Source organism: Plectrocnemia conspersa, unplaced genomic scaffold (assembly GCF_051122295.1).
Source record: "Plectrocnemia conspersa isolate PC_06_02 unplaced genomic scaffold, ASM5112229v1 ptg000003l, whole genome shotgun sequence".
NCBI classification, from domain to species: Eukaryota; Metazoa; Arthropoda; class Insecta; order Trichoptera; family Polycentropodidae; genus Plectrocnemia; species Plectrocnemia conspersa.
This window is the reverse complement of record NW_028277167.1, coordinates 11,603,160-11,626,616: the sequence shown is the minus strand read 5'-3', so window position 1 is coordinate 11,626,616 and position 23,457 is coordinate 11,603,160. Positions and strand designations below refer to the sequence as shown.

General features: G+C 30.6%; 2 protein-coding genes and 1 long non-coding RNA gene across 7 annotated transcripts; 1 reads left to right on the top strand and 2 right to left on the bottom strand.

The window, feature by feature from the left end:
* Nucleotides 1-2,036: 2,036 nt before the first annotated feature.
* On the bottom strand, nt 2,037-9,636 carry Ack (activated Cdc42 kinase). 4 transcript variants are annotated; one of them, XM_088182689.1, is made up of 14 exons: nt 9,568-9,636; nt 9,112-9,238; nt 8,785-9,041; nt 8,243-8,657; nt 7,968-8,169; nt 6,231-6,426; nt 6,042-6,167; nt 5,806-5,975; nt 5,632-5,739; nt 5,491-5,568; nt 5,272-5,421; nt 3,803-5,213; nt 3,306-3,521; nt 2,037-3,241 (listed from the first exon to the last, which is right to left on the bottom strand). In XM_088182689.1, the coding sequence occupies exons 2-14, from the start codon at nt 9,205-9,207 to the stop codon at nt 3,145-3,147; spliced, it is 3,522 nt and encodes a 1,173-aa protein (XP_088038815.1). In that variant the 5' UTR covers nt 9,208-9,238; nt 9,568-9,636; the 3' UTR covers nt 2,037-3,144. The 4 variants fall into 4 exon arrangements, with proteins under 4 accessions (XP_088038815.1, XP_088038816.1, XP_088038813.1 ...); XM_088182690.1 differs by having other exon boundaries at nt 5,272-5,412; XM_088182687.1 differs by having other exon boundaries at nt 5,491-5,739.
* A 3,452-nt stretch (nt 9,637-13,088) lies between these two features.
* On the top strand, nt 13,089-23,222 carry stmA (Protein EFR3 homolog stmA). Of its 2 annotated transcripts, none has more exons than XM_088182342.1 (18): nt 13,089-13,140; nt 16,129-16,333; nt 17,134-17,284; nt 17,353-17,505; nt 17,576-17,674; nt 17,743-17,903; nt 17,972-18,050; nt 18,115-18,313; nt 18,420-18,490; nt 18,555-18,758; nt 18,817-19,093; nt 19,162-19,282; nt 19,367-19,502; nt 19,572-19,679; nt 19,740-19,866; nt 21,234-21,322; nt 21,394-21,558; nt 21,626-23,222. In XM_088182342.1, exons 1-18 carry the CDS (start codon nt 13,128-13,130, stop codon nt 21,827-21,829), a joined length of 2,562 nt encoding a protein of 853 aa, XP_088038468.1. In that variant the 5' UTR covers nt 13,089-13,127; the 3' UTR covers nt 21,830-23,222. The 2 variants fall into 2 exon arrangements, with proteins under 2 accessions (XP_088038468.1, XP_088038469.1); XM_088182343.1 differs by lacking the exon at nt 13,089-13,140 and adding an exon at nt 15,677-16,040.
* LOC148236594 (uncharacterized) lies at nt 15,469-15,895 on the bottom strand. Its single transcript, XR_015808999.1, has 2 exons — nt 15,759-15,895; nt 15,469-15,683 (listed from the first exon to the last, which is right to left on the bottom strand). It is a non-coding gene; the product is annotated as an uncharacterized LOC148236594 (long non-coding RNA).
* Nucleotides 23,223-23,457: the final 235 nt, after the last annotated feature.

Sequence of the window (23,457 nt, the reverse complement as noted above, 5' to 3'; positions counted from 1 at the left end):
TTGTACAAAAATTTAGAGATCCTGAAAATATCCATTTAGAAATTAAAAATTTAACTTACTAAAATCCAAATATTCGATTCACTCAGAGCCTGATTTAGATGGGGAGAGCCTCCAGGCTATTCCATTCCACTTGTGAGGTCCCTCCAAGCCCCATATTCTTACAAGTAAAGGAAAATGAAATGTTAACTTAAACAATGTAAAGAATATAAGAAATATACATAATATAATCATGATCATTAATATAATATCTAGCAATGACAGTGTCACACTTTTAGATCAAATCTTATGTTGTAATAAAAACAAAGGTTAAGAAAAAAAGAAGCTTCGATAATTAAATATGAGTTAAGTAGACAAGAAAAATATTCTGGATCTTTGCATAGCGAAATCATCCAAGAGTTTATCAAAATTTGTTTGCTTTAGTTTGTCACAGTCAATGCATCCCTTTAATTATTTAAAAATACCTTTCTCCTGAATAGTTAGTCGCCATTAAGCTAAGAAACAGCCGCAAGATTGCTTCCACATTAGAGAAGGCAATCTAAACCTTTTTCCATGTATCTGCTTTGATAAAGGTTTGTATGAAGTAGAGTGCTTTCTTTGTGCCTACTGCTTTGTCTTGTGTATATATGAGAGTGCAAAAGTTCATCAATAAGTTTCAGGTCAACATCTTCCATCGTCAGCTCAACACCTTGCTGAATTTCTTGCTTCGATAATGTCAGATTGGTAAGAAATGAAAACATCATTGTATACAGCAACTCTTTTTCTTAAATTGGTTTCAAGAATAAAGAATTTTATCCTATACTTTTCGTTTGAAGAGAGTTCTAAGACATCAGGACCAGGTGCACCTTAGTCATTTTTATTCTTCTGACAGTTTTGTAATCAATATTTGGCAACATGTTTTTTGTTTCTTTTTCAAGCTCTTTAAACACTATTTTAATTTTCTTGAAGTGATCTGTACAAACTTGCAGAACAGATCTAATTTTTGAATGACTTTATTGACCTTGTGAAAATGGCCTAGAAGATCAAAAAATGCAGCAATAACACAAATTCATTTGTTAGATTTTTAAACCCAGTATCACCCATTATATTAACATCCAAGTAGAAGTGACGATGACATCAGTGATGGCACTGTAATTTTACAAAATAGTTTCTATGACTTTTGCATGTGATTCTCATCTAATGTATTACAAACACTTACCAGATGTGATTTTACAACTGCACATCTCTTTGTTGAGGAATGTATAAATTTCATTGACAATGCAACACAACAGTTGTATCAAGGCAACAATCAACAATTAAACAGCCTATCAAATTTATAGACCGGCGCATGGAATAAATCTTAATTTTTTTGATGATTTTTGCTACATACCGTAATACCTACCAGTCATGTTAGCTGCACTGTCGTAAAACTACTCTTGGCTGTCTGTGAAGTCAATTTTTAGCTCAGTAGTGAGATAGTTAAACATTAAATTAGCCATTACCCAATTTCCCCTGAGTGATCTTTTAGCTCGAGAAAACTTATATAAATAATAGTTAAAGAAGCGCTGATCGGTCTGCATCTCTGCGAAAACTTTTTTAGCAATTAAGAACACAAATCTTGCTTTGAAGCCAACATCAGTGAAAAATTCACTCTTACAGGAAATTACTAGACATAAAAGCAAGCTGGAACTCTATGCTAAATCGTTTTATCCAAATATATGAATGTGTTAATAAAACATTGAAAGAAAGAAATTTAGATACTGTTTCTAAGGGAGAATCAACTATTTTTTAAAGAACTGTCCGATGTTCTTGTTCCGATGGTAACAGGAGTTATAGAATTGAGTCAAAATAGTGCTACTTATTAATTATTTTTATTTATTTAAATATATATTTTTGTGTATTAAAACAATACAATGTATTGTTTTCGACCATCATCATGCATTGGGGTAACCTGATAGGTCATGATGGTCTCAATTTTATTTAAAAAAAAATTTTTTTAATGTATACTTTGTCTAATTATTATTATGCTTATTTTTAAAAAAATAAATAAAACTCCTAAGCATATTAAAATATTTTTATTGCAAGTAATGTCATACCAATACTAATTTTTATAATAAATACTCACATAATTGTATATGAGATTCAAAAATTCCAGATATTGTTTATATCACATTAAACGGTTGGTAGTAGGTAAGTACTTTAACATTAACATCAGGTTGCCTAAAATTCGGTCACAAGATAGTAGAATACCACAAAAAATAAGTTTATTTTATAATTACAAATTGCTATTTTAAAAACAGTAGTTTGAATTAAAAATGAGAATATGTGGTTTATACTAAACAATAATAAATTATTCTATTATATACAACAAAAAATAACATACATAAGCATAAATATAAAAACAAATTTAAATCAATAAAAATGCTAGTTATGCATACTAATAATTTAAAAAAATGAGTTTATGAATGACCTCCATTATTATTTTAATCACAATATCAACAAATTGTTGACAACAATCCTAAATCACAATATCACAAGTGATGAAAAATTGAAAATAAATTGCCAAAATTAGTATTTCAAAGTATAATAAAAGAATATAAATAAGCACAAAGTTAAAAAGCATTAAATTAGGAAGTATCTATACAAAAAAAATTGTCGTTCAGTTGTGCTTTTGATATGATTATTTTTTAATTCATTTATGCTATCTAAAATTAAGAATATGTGTATTCGATTGTGATTGTAATGTCTGTACTATCTCCATTAATTCTAAAACATAAAGTGGCTAAAAATAGCATTGTAAACAGTACAACATTAATCTGGCAAGTATTTAACTATAAAATAATCTTTGTGTAAAACATACATTTTTAATCGAGTATCTAAAATATTTCGGATATCAGAACATTGGAAGAACTTGACTATTTGACAAAGCAAAAATAGAGAGCTCTATAAATTTTTAATCCGATGTGTTACAGTCATGGATCAATTGCACGTGTATTTGTTCATTGAGTTAAAAACTATTATTTCTATAAAAATATATCTAACACAACAATAACAGTCGTAAGACACATAAGAAAATAAAAAATAGTATCAGATAATAAAAAAATTGTAGCAGTTTTGTTGCATCGTTGTAAAGAAAAAATATTCTATTTATGACTGGTCTCGAATTTGTTATCTCCTGTCGAGAAGAGACGAAGCTGCCAATTCAACGTTCCAATTAGTACTTTGAAGAGCTACCTCGCATTGTTCTTTGGTCGCTACTCCTAACCTGGAAAAGTAAATCATCATGATACAATTAGATTGTATGTACAGTAAATTAAGATTAATATTACCTGGACAATTGATCGACTTTAATTTTTTTTAAAGCTACGACGATATTGCCCCCGGAATTTTGCAGCATTGCAAGACAATCTGCACGATTGTCAGACATTCCAGACTCTTTTAATATGCTCTGCATTCGTTTTACAGTTTCTTCCGTCACTGACATGACACCAGTCATTCCTGATATGCCAAGCTTTCTTTCTAATTGTTGAGCTGACTGTGGACCACTAAAACAAATATCTTCAATTATATTACAGCAAGATTTTTGTTACAAAGATAAATCAATATATGTAATCACACGCTGATTAAAAAATTGTATTTGTATATACATATAAATAAGCAGATTCGTGTATAACATATTAAGTTAGCTGAGAGTTAAATAACAAATATTAATGGTTTTAAACTTGGATGAATATATTTGTATTTCAATATTTTTTTGTTTAAGCAATATAATTATTGTGTCGTTACATTAACTAATGATATTGAATCACTATAAGTATATACTTACACATCCGGAATTTCATGGTAGATGACTTGTGAAGAACTTCCTTGCATGAGCTCCAATGGACAAGGCGGAGCTGGACGATGGGGACGGAGTATGCTACCTAAATTCGCTGTCGACCCATAAGCTCCTTCAAAAACTTCATCGTACAACCTAGACGGCATAGTCGGATTGCTCACGACTCCAGGTACTTCATTACTGTACATATTATAAGACTGAGTATTAGGACCGCTGTAAGCGTCAAAATGATCGTTGATTTCGTTATACAAAGGCGTTGCGGCTGTGGAAACATAATAATTTGATGCCGAACTTTGCCTACCACTCTCTAAGGTTTGGTTCATAGATAGTCTCGGCAATGTGTTGTTTCTGTTAGATTTGAATTCGCCGATGGCCGTGCTGTTTCTCGTCATTGTGTTTGACATTCTGCTTGCGTTATTTGTACTGTTTCGGTAAATAGGATCAGAGTAATCTCTGTGTTCAGAAGAGTAAATACTTTGCGGTTGAGAATTATTTTGAAGCTGCTCTTTCCACATCTGAGTGATGACTTCGTTCGTTTCGGCGTTCATTGTGAGATTCGTATTTTTGTAACCGGATTCGTCTGTTGTTTGCTGTCTGAACGAAGGCATAGCTGCTGGTGTAGGATTTGTGTTATAGCTATACGTCGATTCAACTTCTGATCTGTTTATATTCGATAGCATTGAAGCGTTGACGTTGGACGACTTCATCGAATCTTTCAACGAATCCAATACGGAATATTTATCAGATAATTTGGAAGTGTTAGGCATGGACTGATTTTGTTGATCGTTATTCTTAGACATTTCGTTATTGTTTGACATCAATCCATTTCTCATAATACTATTTGCTGAAGCTTCCTTTTTGCCTAAGCTCTTCTCCAATTCTTGTATAAATTTTTTATCCAACAATTTAGCTGGCGACGAGTTGACAGTTAACGAACTCATCTGCTCAGCCAAATTTTGTTTACTAGTACTCGGTTCCACCATTGAATTTTGTTCGTAAACATTTTCAGCCAAACTAGCTGCATTTCCGACGTGTTCATTAACATGATCAATTTGATTAACATTATCAATTGAACGTTCCACTTGTAATGACGTATTCTCTAAAGGCACAATCGATGGATTTACAGATGGAATGTGAGAAGTATCAAAAGGATCTAGCTCTCTAGTATTATTTACGCTATAATTCGGAGCTTCGCATGGCTCGTAAGAGAAATGCGAACTCATAGCCTGCTGATTCAAAGAATACTGATCCGAGTAATGAGATTCATAATTATTCTGTTGATAATTTGCAGTGTTGGCGTAGCTCGGTGGTTGTTGATAGGGTGGAGGTTCTAAGGCTCTCGAATACGTTCCACTGCTCATTCCAGTATCTTCGATCGTTCCATATGGATCAATAAATTCTATAAAGTAAACCAAAATTAAAACACATGCAATACATATTTTTAAAGAAAATATTACCTTCTTGAGGAACGTCAATCGGCAAATCTAATATAGAATCCATCTGCATTTGACCTCTATGTTTCACATTATAAGATGACATATTTTCTTGGTAGCTAGAAACCTGATTATCATCATCGGTAGAAAAGTCTATCAAAACGCCTACTTGTCCTATAATTGCATACGTTATTCTTCACCAAATACGAGTCAAATTGAAATTGAATTTATGATATTTCTTACCGTTGGGCGGAACTTTGGGCTGTGGAGGACGCTCTGGTTTGGTCTTTTTGGGTGAATCTTTCGATTGCTGCTTTGGTACTATTGAACGCTTAGGTGAATTAGAATCATTGACCAGTTTGTTATAGTTAAATTGACTGTTACCGCTATTGTTGCACTTCAATGTTTGCGGTTGTTTCGTTTCTGGAGATTTTTTCTTTGACTGATACGATTGAGGCCTTGCGTTCTTACCGGGACTTTGGGGATAAGAACCTTAGCGGAATTCACAATTAATAACTCGCAAATTTAAAAAAAAAAACTACAATACAAATAACATACTTTCTCCTTTTGGAACGAGCGACGGATCTTTTAAAAACTTTTCGTCTAAATGCCCAGGATTTCCCCAATTTCTTCCAAACGATGATCCATGACCAGCATGAACCAACGTATTGTTAACAGGCCGGCTAATATCTTGCAAATTTTTAACTTTACCCATATCAAGAAGAATCCTATCAAATAAGAAAATATTTTTAATAATTGACTACTTTTACAAAAATAAATATTTTTTTAATTACCTTGGAAATAAACCGATATCGTAAGATCTTTGATTTTGTCCTTTCCACCAATATAACTCAGAACGTCCGTCAATTATAATTATGGAATCACCAGCATCGATGGGTAATTTATTATCCTGATGGAAACTGTAAGATAAAAGTATTTTTTTATGACAACGTTAAGAAGTTAATAATAATTTAAAAATGTACCTTTGTGTAGCTTTAAGTGCTATAAATTTATTATTTGTAATATATTGAACGATTGCAGCAAAAGAAGGCCTCTCTTTTGGAGATATATCCCAGCATTGCATCATCAATAAATAAAGATCTGGCGGACATGAATCGGGAACGGCAAGCCGTTGATTTTCGCGTAATATCAGCCTTAAAATTTGAGAGCCGTTGTAACCTGTTTGAAAGATATTTATAGTAATTATTTACTAATAATCTAAATATTCAATTATGTAGTTCTATTAAGTGATTTCGTTTCAAAACCACAATTAACATACTTGTGTTACAATTAGCAGTAATACAAAGACTGCTAATTACGTTGTTATTTTCTATAGAGAAACTTTCATCACATATACACTAATCTGGATTAACATATTTTTGGTATTTATACAAAAGTGACATTTTGCGTAATATAGTAGTTAACCATTCTCTAAACCTATTTGACTGATTTTAATTATGTTTTATTATTTACTAACTTTTAACAAATTGTTAAAAAAAAAACGTAATATTGTCATTAGATACGTGGGTAAAGACTAGGGATTGTAATAATATCGGAACCGGTATTATAGAGAGAAAAAAAATTAATACTGGAATTGACATTATTATTTTTATTTTAATTAATTAAATATTTTATTACTTATTCGTTTCAATATTATAAATATTTTAATTTAAAATTATTTTAATTAAGACACTTATTAATTATAAAGAAATATTTTCGAAAATAAGGACACCAAATTTTTCTTCTTTGGAGCAATAAATCTAGGACATCATCCTTTACAAAATATCGTCTTTGATCGACATGCCTCTTAAATTTTTATACCAGGAACAAGAGCACTATTCGCCAATTTATTCCAATAAAATATATTACTCATTATTTTTGGTCAGTTACGATTATCCGAAAGAACCTTATGAGAAAAAGGAGTGTGTAGAAAATTGTAAATCTGCTTGTTCAAAATGACATATTTTTTTAAAATCAGATTTAAATGATTTGTGATTGTGATTGAGGTGAGATTTATTTATATTATTATATTTTAATTTAATATTCATTTTATAAAATCTTAATGAAGGAACAGGAATGAACACATGTAAATTAATAATTTATATGGTTTTATAAGTATATTTGGTGTTGATTTCAAATAAGAATGAAATTCTTTGCAGAATTTCTTACAATTTACTTTGGTAATTAACATTGCTTTATGAACTGCGACTTGCAACTGACACGTTGACTGCCGTGTCAGCCACCGGTGGCTGACACGGCAGTCAACATGTTAATTCACCTATTGCTATTATCACTAAGCATTTACAACAATAACTTCTGTTTTTATACGAGCACATCTAAATTGCATAGTAAATGCAATAAAAGTGTCACAAATATATTATGATGGCAACACTAAAACATACATTTATTATAATACAAATTAAGAGTAGGAAAACCATTTTTATGACTGATAATGGAAAAAATAAATTATATTGAGATAAGCATAATCAGTTTTTATAGCAGTGATTGCTGCAAGGACATTGATACATGTGTTTACTCTTTATTTACTGTTTTTGTTTTCAATTTCCTATTGCATGTGCTGTTGTGTGAGCTGGTGCGTCAATGAGGTGAAAAACGGATGGAAAACATTTTCATTATTTTTTAATGTACAAGGTTGTGTGTGATAACTGTACAGTTCTCAATTGTTTCGCACTACAAATTGAAAAAAACATAAAACTCACCCATCCAAGGATCTTCTCCAAAAGTGAGCATCTCCCACAGTGTAACGGCATACATCCATACATCAGACGCATGAGAAAACTGTCTCGATCTTAACGATTCCGGAGCGCACCAAGGAAACGGTACTTTTTTATGTTCAGTCATGACGTAACAATCATCCGTGTCGGAGAGAACTCTCATCAACCCAAAATCACCAATTTTTACCTACAATATCAATATAGGTATAATAATCATGTTTATGATAAATAAAATAGGTTTAGTATGTACAAAAGCATACCACATCGAGTGTCGACAGTAAGACGTTACGACACGCAAGATCCCGATGCAAGAATCGCTTCTGCTCAAGATACGCCATTCCTTGTGCGACTTGCAAAGCCCATCTGCCGATGAGGTGTAGCGATATACGTCCGTTTTGGATGCGCAACCAGTCGATAAGAGCACCTTTAGGTGCCAATTCGCAAACCATCATCAATGGTTGAATTACAACACCGTGGAGACGAATCAGATGCGGATGATCCAAGCAATGCATCGCTTGAACTTCTCGTACGAAATCGTCGAAAACTCCCGGTTGCGTGAGAGCATCGGCTTTTAAGACTTTCACGGCGACTGATATGGGTTTAGATTCTTGATTTCGACGCCATTCTCCGCGACGTACAACGCCGAAAGATCCATCGCCCAGTTTGTCTGATAATCTAACAATCACAAAAATAGTCATCCGCTAAAGATCGATATAAAATTTGTGACAATTAGTCAGAGAGAGACATTGGGAGATCAAGCAATGGGTGTGTAGCGTAAAAATCATAAAAAAACATAACTTACGTTATATCCTTCTCCATAATCAGACATGTTAAACTGACTGCTGTGCTATTAGAACTTGGATTTTGTTTACTTGCAGTCGATGTGACAACACTGCTTTGCTTTCCCCCGCCTATGAGTTTACTCAATATGTTCTTTTTCCATTGGCTCATCCTTTTCTTTTTGACAGCATCCAATAAGCGTCTAACTCCAGGTTTACTAAGACCAATTTTCTCCAAATCGTCCGTGTGAACATAATCAAAATGTGCAAGTCTAGTAATCTAAACAATAATCATATATGCATATAATAAAACACTTTTACATACAAAATATAAATAAATTAAAACCCACTTGTAGATCATCTTTGATCCTGACGTAGAACTGTTCTAGTTGAACGTCGTGGAGCAGTTCCACCAGCCAATCGGTGTCGGCGCCGTCGTCGACCATGATTTAAACTATTTATCGTTTCATTTGTTATCTGAGCAAAACTAATATATAATTAGCATTCAGGTCATACAAATCGAATAATACGGATAGCTCAAAACAATGGTACGTAGGTCCGATTGCGTGTTCGCCCGCGGATAAGGCGATCACGAAGATCGGTGTCGTTAATGAACGCAAACGCAATTAATTAACGACTCCTAAAGCCGCATGTCAAGGTAACTTTCACACTCGCGTCGCATACAAAATAAGCTTATTGTATAATGTGTCAAATTTAAAAACAATATAAACGGCTAAATAACTTTAAAACTAATAAGAATACGCGTTCTTCTCATCAAAACTAATTGCACAATCGATTAAACTCACAATGATGCTAGACGACAGCCCAAACGTCAAAACCGACGTCCACACGTTTTATTTATTACCGTTGATCTTAAGAACATAAAATACGACCATTTCCAATAAATAATTAGAATTGAAAAGTTCAATAAAAAAATCAATACTGTATTAGTAAAATGCACATTTAAAAATTTAAGCTGAATAAATTAAGATGTATTAAAATATTATAATTTTTTCCTAAATAGTGAAAAAATCATTTTTTACAATTTAACATAAAATATAGATAAAATAAATGATTTAATATAAAATACCCACTAAAATTACTTTATACATAAATATTTTCTTAGTTTGCTTAATTTTTTTTTATTTTACCCTTTTGGGGTCGATCATATATGCGTCACACTATAATCAGATAGTTTAACGTGATGATTTTTAATTATGAATATAGTGCGGTACTAGAAAGGATGAGGTACACAAACTAGCAAAATATATACTTATTCTTAAAAAAAACAAAATTCCGATTTACTTTTAATCATATGTTATATTAGTGTGCTAGTACATTTTTTATCTTACTATAAAACAAAGTATACCTATTTTTGTTGTTGATAACATCGTCGATTATCGTTTCGAAGAGGGATGGGGAGTAAAAAAGTGACGTCATTTAAACAAGGAGGTCAAATATTATGTAACCAAATATGGTAATAAACATATAGGTGGAGGACAAAAATACCTAAAATAGCCAAAATATATGTATATAAATCAAAAATTACTTTCACTAAAACGATTCGTAAATCTTTTTTTATAAAGCTGTACCCGTGTATATCCATATTTTATTTTAAAATACTCCAAATTTTTGTGGTATAGCTTACTAATTTTTATTTTATACTTTTAATTTTTATTCTATTGAGAACTATCACAGTTAGGCTGTTTTGATCTTATCTGTTAAAATCCTCCACCTTTTCCGATCCGTCGCCTCCCTCTTCCACCTTATTATGCCCAGCATTTTGCAGTCTTTGTCCACACACTCCATTCATCGCCTTCTTGGTTTTCCCTTTGAACGTTTCCTGTGGGGTATCCACAAAATCATTATTTTTTTGTGCTTTGCCATTTGGTGTTCTCGTCAAATGTCCAGCCCGTCGCAATCTTTGAGATTTGCATAAGCGTAAGATGGCTTCTTGCATTGCGAGGGAAAGAAACCATCGTAGTTTAAAAACAAAAATAAACCACGAAGTCTTGCCCTGGTTTATCTTCAGCCCATATTCATGGGAAACACATCTTATTCTTTCGCAATGTCTAACGATGCTCGGTTTTCTTTTACTTGTTATTTCCGCATCATCAGTATATGCAAACACTTGGGATGTATTATAATTTATATACCCATTTATATTTAGATTTTTAATTACGATTTCCATCACCAGATTGAAAATGAGTGTGAATAATGAATCCTCTTGTTTGTCACCCGATTTTATTTCAATCTTTTTTATATATCGCTATCGCTATTTAAGCATTTTAGTGTTGTTTCAACCAATCTCACTCATTTATCTGGGATGCCTAGTATATTCAGAACATACATGTATATATATTATTTGTAGATTTCTGTGTTGTTTCTTGTAAGCACATTTTTATTGTTTCGTTTTTCTCAGTGATTGTGACTCTTCATTCTTCGTCAAACCATTCCTTATTAATTTTATATGTATATGTTCCTATGGTCTTTTCCGTACTGGCTAATATGCTCTCCATAATTTCCCCTCAGGCTACGTTGATGTCATCCGTTCCATTAATCCTAATTAGTTTTTCTTCCAAGGTATTTTGATAGTTCATCATCGTGTCTTTGTCTTTTAGTTTTAAGGTTTGCTACTTTTTTTGTCCTTTTTGTTGAATGATAAATATCTTTTGCTTGAATTTAACTTTTTCTTTTGCTATTTTTTATTTGTTTATCAATTGATTATGATTTAATAAAAAAAACTAAATTATAAAAGATTAGATGACCTCGCTATGGTTAAATTTTCTTTATAATTTACTAAATTCATACTATTTCATACATATTTTGCGGTTTGTATTCAATTATCGGTGTGTTCATTTGTCACGGTGTGCAATTGTATCTGTGTTCAACTGTACTCAGTTGTCATGTGTTCAACTGTATTTAGTTGTCATGTGTTCAACTGTCATGAAACTGTAAATTTTAAATGTAACCTAAATTTTGCCAATCGCTGACATCGCTGTATTATTTTTAAAATTTCTTACAATATATCGTTTTATCATAAAAGTATTTTTACATCCGATGTATAAATTATTACAAATATATGTATTATTATTATTTAAGTTAATTATTATATTTTAAATACGCGTCATTATTATGTAAATAGAATTTCGAAAAATAAAATAGAGTAAATGTGTGAAATTATTTTTAGTGTGTGGCAAGGAAGTCGATGTTGCCATATCGAGCTTTAAGTTGATTTGTGGGTTACTGGGTCCGACCTATATATTCGCTCCCAGGACAATCATAGTAAAATAACAAAATATAAATCAATCTCTCGTTATAAGAATCAACTTCCCACATCGTTTTCAATTATTGTTATCGTTGTTGAAATTTAAAATTCTAATAAAATAACCAATTTGTTGTTAATAAAATATTTACATATAAATAATAATATTTTAATATTACATGTTATATTCCAATTTTAATAATAGTATATAATCAAATAAATAATAAATGTTGAATTGTTATCATTGTTGATAGAATTTAATTGATATGTATTGTCTCGTAAAAGTATTATACAAGTTATTGCATAATTAACATATTTTATTACTGTTATTCGAAACTATAAATAAAGTTGATTGTTATTAAAATAGTTGTTCTAAAATGTCGTTCGTAAAATGTTGTTTTGATTCAAACGAACCCCACGATATAGTAGAGGCGATCGTTCAAAAGTGCACCGATCCTGGCTGTAAGTACATGCATTCATAGTTTATATATATACGACACTAGTTTAATTCACGCGAACGATTAGATATGATAATTTCGTGTTTCGTGTGATAATCCGCAAAAATAATTCATGTAATACGCTTTAGCGCACGTGTGGAATTTATTGATCGCGCTTTAACCAAGAGTTATTTTTAAGATCATAACAAGCCACATTGCGGCCAATGAACTGAGACTAGTTAAAAATAAACACGATGTTTATTTTTAAATATATGTACTATTAGAATTTCCCAACTATATTTTATGTAAATATTTAATGATTATTAATGAATAGTTTTGATAAGACACTAAATAATTATAATTTTTAAAATACCACGATTATAATGTTCATGAAAAAAAATCTAATATATTTTTAACTATATAATGCTTATCTAATATTTATATATTAATTCTGTATTTATTATACCTAATAAATAATATATTTTTATTATCAATTGTAATCAATAATAAAATTGATTTAAATTAATTATTATTGTTTACTTACTTTATTACAGTATTAATTATTTTTTAAATTGAAATTTGTAAATTATTAAAAATAAATCGTAGGTCATGGCCAACATTAATTGTCAATGTCAGTACTCCATAGCCGACCAAAGGTCCCATCATGGCGTTCCTCGGTTGGTTTTTTTGCATTACTTGACCTTCGCATATTGATTATTATCTCATTATTTATAACTTGCTTTGTAATATAACACAATGTGTAGCACAGGATGCCCAATAAACTCGAAGTGAACACACTTATCATTATATATGTCAAATTAATTATCAGTTACTTATTCAAAGATATCTAATAATAACTTCATGACATACATGTGGTTTGATATTATACCATTAAATGTGATTTTAAACCTAAATTAAATCTACATTAAAATGATTAAAGATCTCCCATCAATAGAACAGTACCAACCATACATAACTGTGCAACGTTCGGAGTTAGAGCAGTAACGCGAAACACCTACAATCTATGACGAACTCAGCTCATCTTCTTGCAGCTATAAATTAGTTTCATTATTTTTTTTACAAATCTCAAATAAACTATGTCACACTTAAACTTGATTAACTTTTATCATCATTTTGTAATGTTTTAAAAGCTACAGCTGAGTCAATGCTCTTAGAAAATTGATCTAAATATAAACTCCTTGGCAGCCAACTTACTAATGTGAAGTAACAAACAATTGAAATCTGTCGGTTTAGCTGAAAAATTATCCAAATAATATATTGAGTGCATGGCTTCCGAATTTAATTTACTGATATATTTATGTATTGTATTGAGCAATGCGGATGATCACTTAAATTTTTTGCAACTAAATATCAATGAATCACAATGCACAACGATTTTTTTAGCATTTTATTATTGCCCCCCCCCCCAACCCTCCTCATTCTTTCATTTTAGCTAAAAATTGTTTCTGCGGTTTATTCTTCAAAAATTTATAATCTTAAATCAAAGCATTTAATATTTAAATTATATAAACTAAAGATAGTATTTCTTATAACAGTTCCCTGAATATTGCAAATATATTTGCAGATTATTTTAAATCTATATTTGTTATTTCAAATAATCGCAACATTGCACAATTTTCATAGTCATAGTTTGTAACTTTATCGAGTAAAAGAATTAAACTCTCCAATACCACTAACAGTTCCTCTAGAAATATTTTTATTGCAAATCTTACAAGTACAGTGGTCGATCTTTCACTGTTTTGAGGTACCCCAGATAGTAATATATTTACATATATAACTGAAGATATAATAAATAAATAAAATTATATTTTTTTTAATTTGATTTAATGTGATTTTTATAAAAAATAATACCAAGAGTAAGAAATAAATTAACATAACAAAAACTATTTTATAAAAAAATATTGATATTTTATATAAACTATTTTATATTCATTTTATAAAAAATATTGAGAGCCTCTGAATTGATATATAAAAATCAACAAAAGCCGAATAATATATAAAAAATATGTAAAATAAATCAACGAAATTTAATAATTAATTATTAAAACACTAATACAAAAAAGTAGTAAAATAAATCAAAGCAATAAAACGTTGAGAATCACTGATTTGTTTCTATAATTTACTATAAATGCTATAAAAATAATAATAAATAAATAATAACAGAAATAATTATGATAAAATATGGAATATTAGCTCACTCCCAGGTGATTACTAACAAATTAATAAATGCGTATAAATTAACACACTATTAAGTATCTGCAGAGATAAATATCTTTCATATTCCATACCTGGAGTTGAGCTTTCTAGTTGGAAATCGCTTTTATATTTATTTTTTAATTTTTACTATTGTATTTAATAATATTATAGTATGTGTATGTATGTATGCATGTGTGGCTCTGTCTGTGGTGTTTGGTTTTGTCTTTCATTTACGACGACAGTCACTGCCGGACCAAGGTTCAAATCCATTTTCTGGCATCTGACTGGGGGAAGGGGTTTCTCAAAACCAGAACTTGATAGAATTAGATTACTCGTCGTAATTTTTATTGTCAAGTCCCCTTTTTTTCATTGAAAGTGTTGGCGTAGCATAGTCGCCATATTTATATATATATATACATATGTATTATTTTTCTGTGTATATCATAATCTATTATAGTTTACTATTATTACAAATTAATAAATTAATATTAACTAATTATTTGTATACACTGTGAACGAAATATTTTAGTCCCAAGTAATATATTCTTAGATTAATCAGAATATAAATATATGTAAAGTATATGATTTTTTGTTGTTATTAATATTTTATAAAATGGTTTTACCAATTGATCCAACAGAAGAAACTATTTTATTTTATAATATTAATATTAAACATTATAAAATTGTACAATTTATAAAAAATCCTTGAATTTATAATTATTCTTTATGTTTATTATCTTACATAATTATAAACTGAAGAAAAACGAGAGGTAAAAATTGAAGCAATGTTCGTATATAATTGTTATTTATTCATAATTATTATAAACGTTCTTGAGAGGCATTTATCTTAATACATGTATTATATTACATCAGTCGTATATTTCAGGTAAAAGCATGTACACTTCTGCAATCTTGTCGCTTACACTCTTAAATTAGATTCATAAATTACACTTGAAACGTTTTTTTTATTATGTATGAAGTTGTTATCTGTAGGCCTTGGCTTCTGAAAACAATCAATACAACAAAACGTTAAAACACAAAAAGTTTTATCAAATTACACTCAACCTTTGGAACCGACAGTGTGGTTTTTTCGCCATAATTATATACGCGCCTCAAAAAAGTTAGACTTCAAATGCCTCACTAGTACATGTGTGACTTGTTGAACCGTTTCTAAATCAACAAACAACCCGTAGATTACGTTTAGGTTATCACATTATATATTATACATATCGATCTTTGAGAACACTTGTTTTAATTCGATTCTCACTTTGTGGCGTGTAACATCTGTATTTGAGTAGTATCAATGGAAAAATGTGCAGCAGCTGTTGTCATTATTTAGCGAATTTTGTATATTTAGTATGTGAGTAAAATAATGAGATAATGTCGCAATAAATGTTAATGTATGATGTGTTTTATGTGTAATATAATTGTTGAATATTTTTCTTCAGGTTGCTGTGGATGCTGCTCAGCCTTAAGACCTCGCTACAAACGTCTTGTGGATAATATATTTCCGGTGAACCATCAAGATGGATTGGTTAAATCCAACATGGAAAAACTCACGTTTTACTCTCTATCGAGTCCTGAAAAACTCGATAGAATCGGAGAATATTTGTTTCAAAAAGCTAGTCGAGATATTTACAGGAAAAGAAATGGGTAAAAATTTAATTTACTTTTTTATATAAAATTCATTTATTAATCATATATTTCATATAAACACTCCTGAATTTATATCTTTTTAAATTTAGCATTCTCTTACAAAAATTCCTCACCACTTGCTTCCTGTAGTATTTACCTTGCAGATAATTGGTAGTACTTGATGTGGTTTCTCGTTCCATGACCCATATCAAGATATGATGCAATTTCGTTCACTGTTACTAGTTGATTTTCATTCAGGATACATGCAATGAACTATGTTACTAATTAGTGTGCCTGATCTGGGTCTTAGGCTTTGAATAACTCTTCCATCTTCAGTAGTTGCATAAAGCTCAAGAATTTCGACTCATTAGCAACTACAACCCTTAAGATGCATGTCTTTTACTTTAGTACACTGCGCAAACTGAGGCTATGTCTGATCTCCACCACAGAGCCCAGAATCACTTATGAATTTGGAAAGTCTGACTAACCGAAAACTTTCTAGCCCACTCATAGTGTTACTGGAGTGGTAAACATGCATCACTATTAGGGTTCTCAATTATTTGTAGTTTTCAACTATTCGAATATTGAATAAAAAATGGACAAAGTATTTGAATATATTTGTATTTTTTTCGGTTTTTACCGATATTAATTTAATTAACCAATTAGTGCGAAAAAATGTAGTTGCCTCGGTAACGAGTATTCCCACTGCAACGGCGTCGACACGCTTTTATTGCTTTTGATGTGGATTTTTGACTTCTGAGTTCTGGATTTTTGACTTTAATCTAAAATATATAATTCTAATATAAATAAATTTCTAGGTTAGTCATAATAGCTATGGAAGCAATGGATCAACTTCTTGTAGCATGCCATGCTCAAACGTTAAATCTTTTCGTCGAAAGCTTTTTAAAAATGGTACAAAAGCTACTTGAATCAACCGATCCACAATTACAAATATTGGCAACGCAAAGTGTAAGTTTTATATTAAATAATAATCTAAATTATTATTATTATACTATAAATTAAAATGAAATATTAAGTTTGTCAGATTTGCCAACATCGAAGAAGATACTCCTTCATATCACAGGCGGTATGACTTTTTCGTTTCCAAGTTTTCCGCAATGTGTCACAGCAACTATTGCGATAAATCGACCAGGGATAGTATACGCTTGGCTGGAATAAAAGGAATACAGGTTATTGTTTATTGTATATCCTTTATTGGTACTTTATGTATAGTATTATAAACAATATAATATTTTAAAGGGTGTTGTAAGGAAAACTGTGTCCGACGATTTAGTTGAAAATATTTGGGAGACTCAACACATGGATAAGATAGTACCGTCTCTTTTGTACAACATGCAGGTTAATATTTTTTAATAACATTTAATAGCTTTGTATATAATATAATAATCGATTCGTCAATACGATAGAATTGTCAATACGAAGCATCCAAAGATAGTTTGAATGCTAACGAAGGTGACGGAGGAACTCAAGCGAATACTCCGCCAGCATTAGCTGAAGCTTGTTTGCGTGAACTAGTAGGAAGAGCCAGTTTTGGTCATATTAAGAGCGTACTGCGTCCAGTTCTACGGTATATATTTTTAGCTTGTTTAGAAAAATACATTTTGATGTTTTTATAATTTATATCATATTTTTCAGACACTTTGATTTGCATAAGCTTTGGATTCCGAACGATTTTGCTATACATACGTTCAGAATTATCATGTTTTCTATACAGGTAAATAAGTTGAATATTAATATGCTATAATGACAAAAATTAATTTTTGTTTTCGGTGTTTCAGTCGCAATACTCTTACACTGTCGTCGAAACTCTGATGACACATTTGGATGATGATCAGAAACTATCGGCCGACCAAAACATTTCGACTTTAAACGTAACAAACAGACCAATTAACATTAAAAGCGATAGTGCTCGTGTTCGTACATCTGTGGCTGAAGTTTTAGCTAAAATTATCGCAATCGCCGCAGGTGAAAGTGTTGGTTAGTTTCTAAAAGTATTTATACAGTTTTAAACGAGTTAGTGCCATTGAACGGCAAAGCAGAAATTTCAAAATGTGTTTGTCTAATTTATTTATACATTTTATAGGTCCATCCGTTTTAGAGATCATCAATTGTCTTCTCACTCATTTAAGAGCTTCTGTGACTAGAGATTCAGAAGTAACGATTATTAATTTCAATAGATTTGATTTTTTTTAATCATTAATATTTTAATCTAATACAGAACGAAACTGATGAAAAACAATATCAAGAAGCTTTGATTAACGCGCTCGGAGAATTCGCAAATCATCTGCCTGACTTCCAGAAGATTGATATCATGATGTTTATCATGTCGAAGGTTCCATTCCAACCAGCTGGTCCGAGCAAGCAGAAACCAAAGAAAGGAGATGTCATGCTTCAAAGTATACTTTTGAAGAGTTTGTTGAAGGTGATTTTTTTATTAATTATATGAAAACATAGATAATATAAATATTATTGTGATATAGGTCGGCAGTAAGTATAAGACGACTCAGTTGAGCAAAGCGTTCCCGATATCGTTCTTGGAGCCTTTGCTAAAGATGTCGGGAGCACCAGGTCCAGAAACAAGAATTTTAGTGCAAAGAATTCTCCACCAGCTCATCGATAGGCGGAACAATCTCGAACGATTGAGTATCATGAGCGTTCACGTTGCCGATCTTGAATTGAACCTTGAAAAATCAGCTAGACCAGATTTGATATTTATTAACAAGCATGGACCAGCAATATACTCATCATTGTTCGACGGTATATATATTTTTTCATTATATGCTTACCATATCAACTAGTACTACCATTTTGAAATAATATTACAGGTCTTCAAATTGAAAATAATACAGCAGAAAACATCGAAGCTATTTATACAACGTTGGCGTTGTTGGGCGTCGAACTCGCCTCTGAAGAAACTGTTTCTGATATGTTGCAGTTTGTTTTAGGGTAATTAAATGGCCGCTATCCCTATATTTGTATGTGAAATAAATGTTCATAAAAATTTTTTATTGTATATATTATCTTCTTTAGAGTTCAACAGTTGGCGTTAACCAATCCAGCGTTGACACGCACTCGTCGCTTTCAGCTACACGCTCTTGCTGCTGCACTTTTGGCATTGATACCATACGCAGTATCTTTGCCGTCTCTAGCTGAATATGCTAAGAAAGTAAGTTTAGTCAAAACTTTTATGGGAGTATATTAATGTTTTAGTTTATCTTATATTTTATTTTGACAGATAATAGAGGCTAGGATGAACGATGCATCACATTTACTGCCGTCGCTTTCTGACGAATACGACGATTGCGAATCACCTTCGAAGATGCCTTATCTGATGATAGATCAGGTAACATATTTTTTATTAATATTCTTGTAATGTGATGTTTATTATTAATAATATTTTTAGATTGCTCTTTGCGAGTGCTTGAAAGCCTGCGGTATCGATGCCTCTCGACTTCAAATGCCTTGTCCGTACCTGAGTGGAGTGAACATGGATCATCTCAGCAATCAAAGACACAGCTGGGTTGATGCTGGTTAGTTTTATACATTAAAATTCTTTTTTCTTAGATTTATATCGTATCATACAGGTGTTTTTGATGCTCTGATAAAATTGACAATGAGAGAAGCATTCATTTTTTAAGTCAAAGCAGGGATATCATAATTTGTTTCGTTCAATGAAAGAATTTTGCGAATTTCGGTCATAGTAGATACCGTCGATAAACAAATTAACAAATGTTTTTTGAAGGCGTAAAAGCATTTTTTGTTGAAAAGAAACGTCTCATTGTCTCACATTTCGAAACAAAATAAAGACGCATCAAGATCTTAGATTTTGGAGCAGCACTAGTCACATGGGTATATTGAGAGAATAAACGATTACCTGTGTTGCTCAAGTATACAAATTCTTTCATTCTAAAAAAATTAAAATTTCATTTGAGGTAGTATAAACAAATATTTGATCAATTATTCGAATATTCATTTAATTGAAAATTGGACGAATAATTTGAATAATCGATCAAATCTATCACGAAAATATTTTTTAAATATGTCATTTCAGTGAAATCATATCGGAACACATTTTCACCATTAGACATATTTTTACAGTGAAAATACAATTTATCTGGCAGGTGCTAGTAAAATTACATGATTTCGACTTTTCTATATGTAGTAATACATACATTTACATATATACCATTATTTATTTACATCCGATGTATAAATGTTACAGTGAATATGTATTTTTTAGTAAAGTTATATTTTCACTAGTGAAGTCCAAATACATTTTCACCAGTAGATATACATTATAACTAGTGAAAATGTAATTTAACTGATAGATAGATGCTAGTGATAGCTCTAAAATGTCTATGAAACTCAATATGACAGTTGCAAAACATCCATTTGCAGTTCTAACGTAATATTATTAGGTTCTAAAACTAATTATAGTTTCAGAACATTTATTAGATCAAGTCCAAAATACAAACTAAGCCAACTCATCTCTCAGCCACTTTAATTAACATTTTAAATTGTTTGTTAATATATATTTTTTCATATAATATAAACATTCCTTCTATAGTTGGTAGCACAATAAGCTTAAGTTTTTACGGGTAGATACTACAGAACCCGTCGATAAACATCAGAGATCAAAAAGGTATATTCTACCTGATCCGTTGATTACCCTCATCAAATATAATGGGTATGTACTATCTGACCCATCGGTTAAGTGATAAGATTTTTATTTAATTCACCCTCATTCATAAATAAAATTGTTGTATATTTGTCTATCTAAATATTCACGAGTTTTTATTAGAAAAAAATTATATATTAAAATTATATAGATTCAACTCATATGATATTGTTATAAATTAAAATTAAGATGATTTATTTACTGAATTCAATATTTTAGGAACTCACGGACGCGATAGCATAACTGATCTATCAACGAATCCAGCTACTGATGTAGATAGCGTATCCAGCTCACCAGTCATTCACCGAGTATGTATTATTAACATATTATTTAAATTTTCTCTATTTTAAATTAATGTTTGTATCGAATATATTTATAGCAACAAAAATCTCTGCCCTCCGATTTGACTTTCGAATGCATGCGCGGTGTTCTGTCAGATAATAACGAATCAAAGGGAAAAGAGAAGGAGGAGCGAGCACGCAAATTGGCACACACTTTCCGCACGGCGCCATTCAGCGAATTACAAACTATGACGGAGGCAAAGGTATAGGTTATTTTCATTGTCATCGTTGACTTTGTAAACACTTAATGATGTGGTTTAAACGTTTCAGCACAATATACACAATAAACTGACGGAAATATTCAATTCGTTGGATGCTGAGCCGCACACCATCTCCCCCGCTGATCACAGGACGAGTCCTATCGTGGGCGAACCACTATTAACACGCGTCGGTAGTTGCCACTCGAGCTTCAGAGGTCATCAACACAACATACCTGCTTACGAGAAATACTTCCCAGAAATGTTCTTATATTAAAAAAATATTTTATGATGAATTTTATATGGCAGTATTCTCCTCTTCTCCTCTTTAAAAATAGCTTACAAAACATCAGTTTTTTGAACGACGTCAAGATAAGCCTGGCGACATATAATGACGCTTAAATACTACAATTGTAATGCTTTAGCTATCAAATGAAGAATAATGTTTTTTTTGTAAAAATATGGTTTTCCAATGATATTTTAATTTAGTGGATTATAAGTTTAATTATGGAGATGCTGCCTTAATGTTTCGACTCACCTTAGATGACAATAATTTAATTGGGATAATCGTTTTGATATCTTTGAAAGTAGAAGAGAGCTTGTGATTTTGTCACAATGATGACGGCTTAATTTGTCACTGCCCAATGTTCAGAATATATAGCGCACAGACTTAGATTCGACTATTTATATGAATCAGAGTATCTTCTGGCGCGTATGCTATTTATAATGTATTTTCCTAATCAAAATTATTTACATACTGTTCTTTCCAACCTACGAGTGATATAAACAAATTGATTTTATTTTAATATTTTGAAGACTTTATTATATGTATTAAGGTTGTGAAACTGAGTTAGTGGTCATATTTTATAAGTTTTCGGTGACGTGATTACATTCAATGTAATTCATAATATATTATATAAAAAGCTTTTTGCTTATATTTTTAAATAAGTATTAAATTATTCCATAATATCATATTAATATCTAATGGATGTTATGATTAATTAACGTATTACTATGATAAAAAAATCTTAGAATTTTGTCATTCGGCCATTTAATAAATCAATTCATACTTTAAGATTCATAAATATCAATAATTAATCACATATAATAATTATATACACATCAGTAAATCATATCATTATTACACTATTGATATTCTCATAGCTTATTGTCTATGTTTATTTAGCCAAATATTGATATTGACATAATAGTAATTTAATATTCTTATTCTTCACTTATCCAGATATTACCCAGTATATTGTATTCAGCTTAAATTACTTATTCCAGTGATGAATTAAATTACACGTGAATCCAGTGATGAAATTCATGACTTAAGTTTTAGTAATAAGTATGTATTATCTGTGATTTCAGAAAGCAATTATTGTATCTTAAACTCGTCTTTACATCATTAACCACCTATTAGGCACATAGCTTGATATGAAACGATATATGCAAATATAACCAATTATTATGCTTCTTAGTTTAGTAGATTTGTTTTTCCCAGTTAATTATTGTGATGTTACTTTATACTATCTACATTTCTATATCATGATTTTATTTTTAAAATTGATTTTCAATTGCACTGTGTTATTTCATGCTTAATCTATTAAATTATATTAATTTCCATGTAGTTATTGTTTATTTATTATCAATAAATTATTTTATTTGAATCTATGGGCTTTTATTAAAATGGTTTTTCAAAACTTGAACACACTAAGGTTTTCAATGATAAAATTTTCAATATCAATACTATTTTTTTTTATTTATATGTACATACAAACACAAGTAATTATTTTTTATTTGATATAAAATATGATAGTGAAACTCAGTATGAAAAACCCAAAGAGACCCTCGAACATTTTTGATTACATTCTAATCAGCAACATATTTTGTTGCCGCATCTTT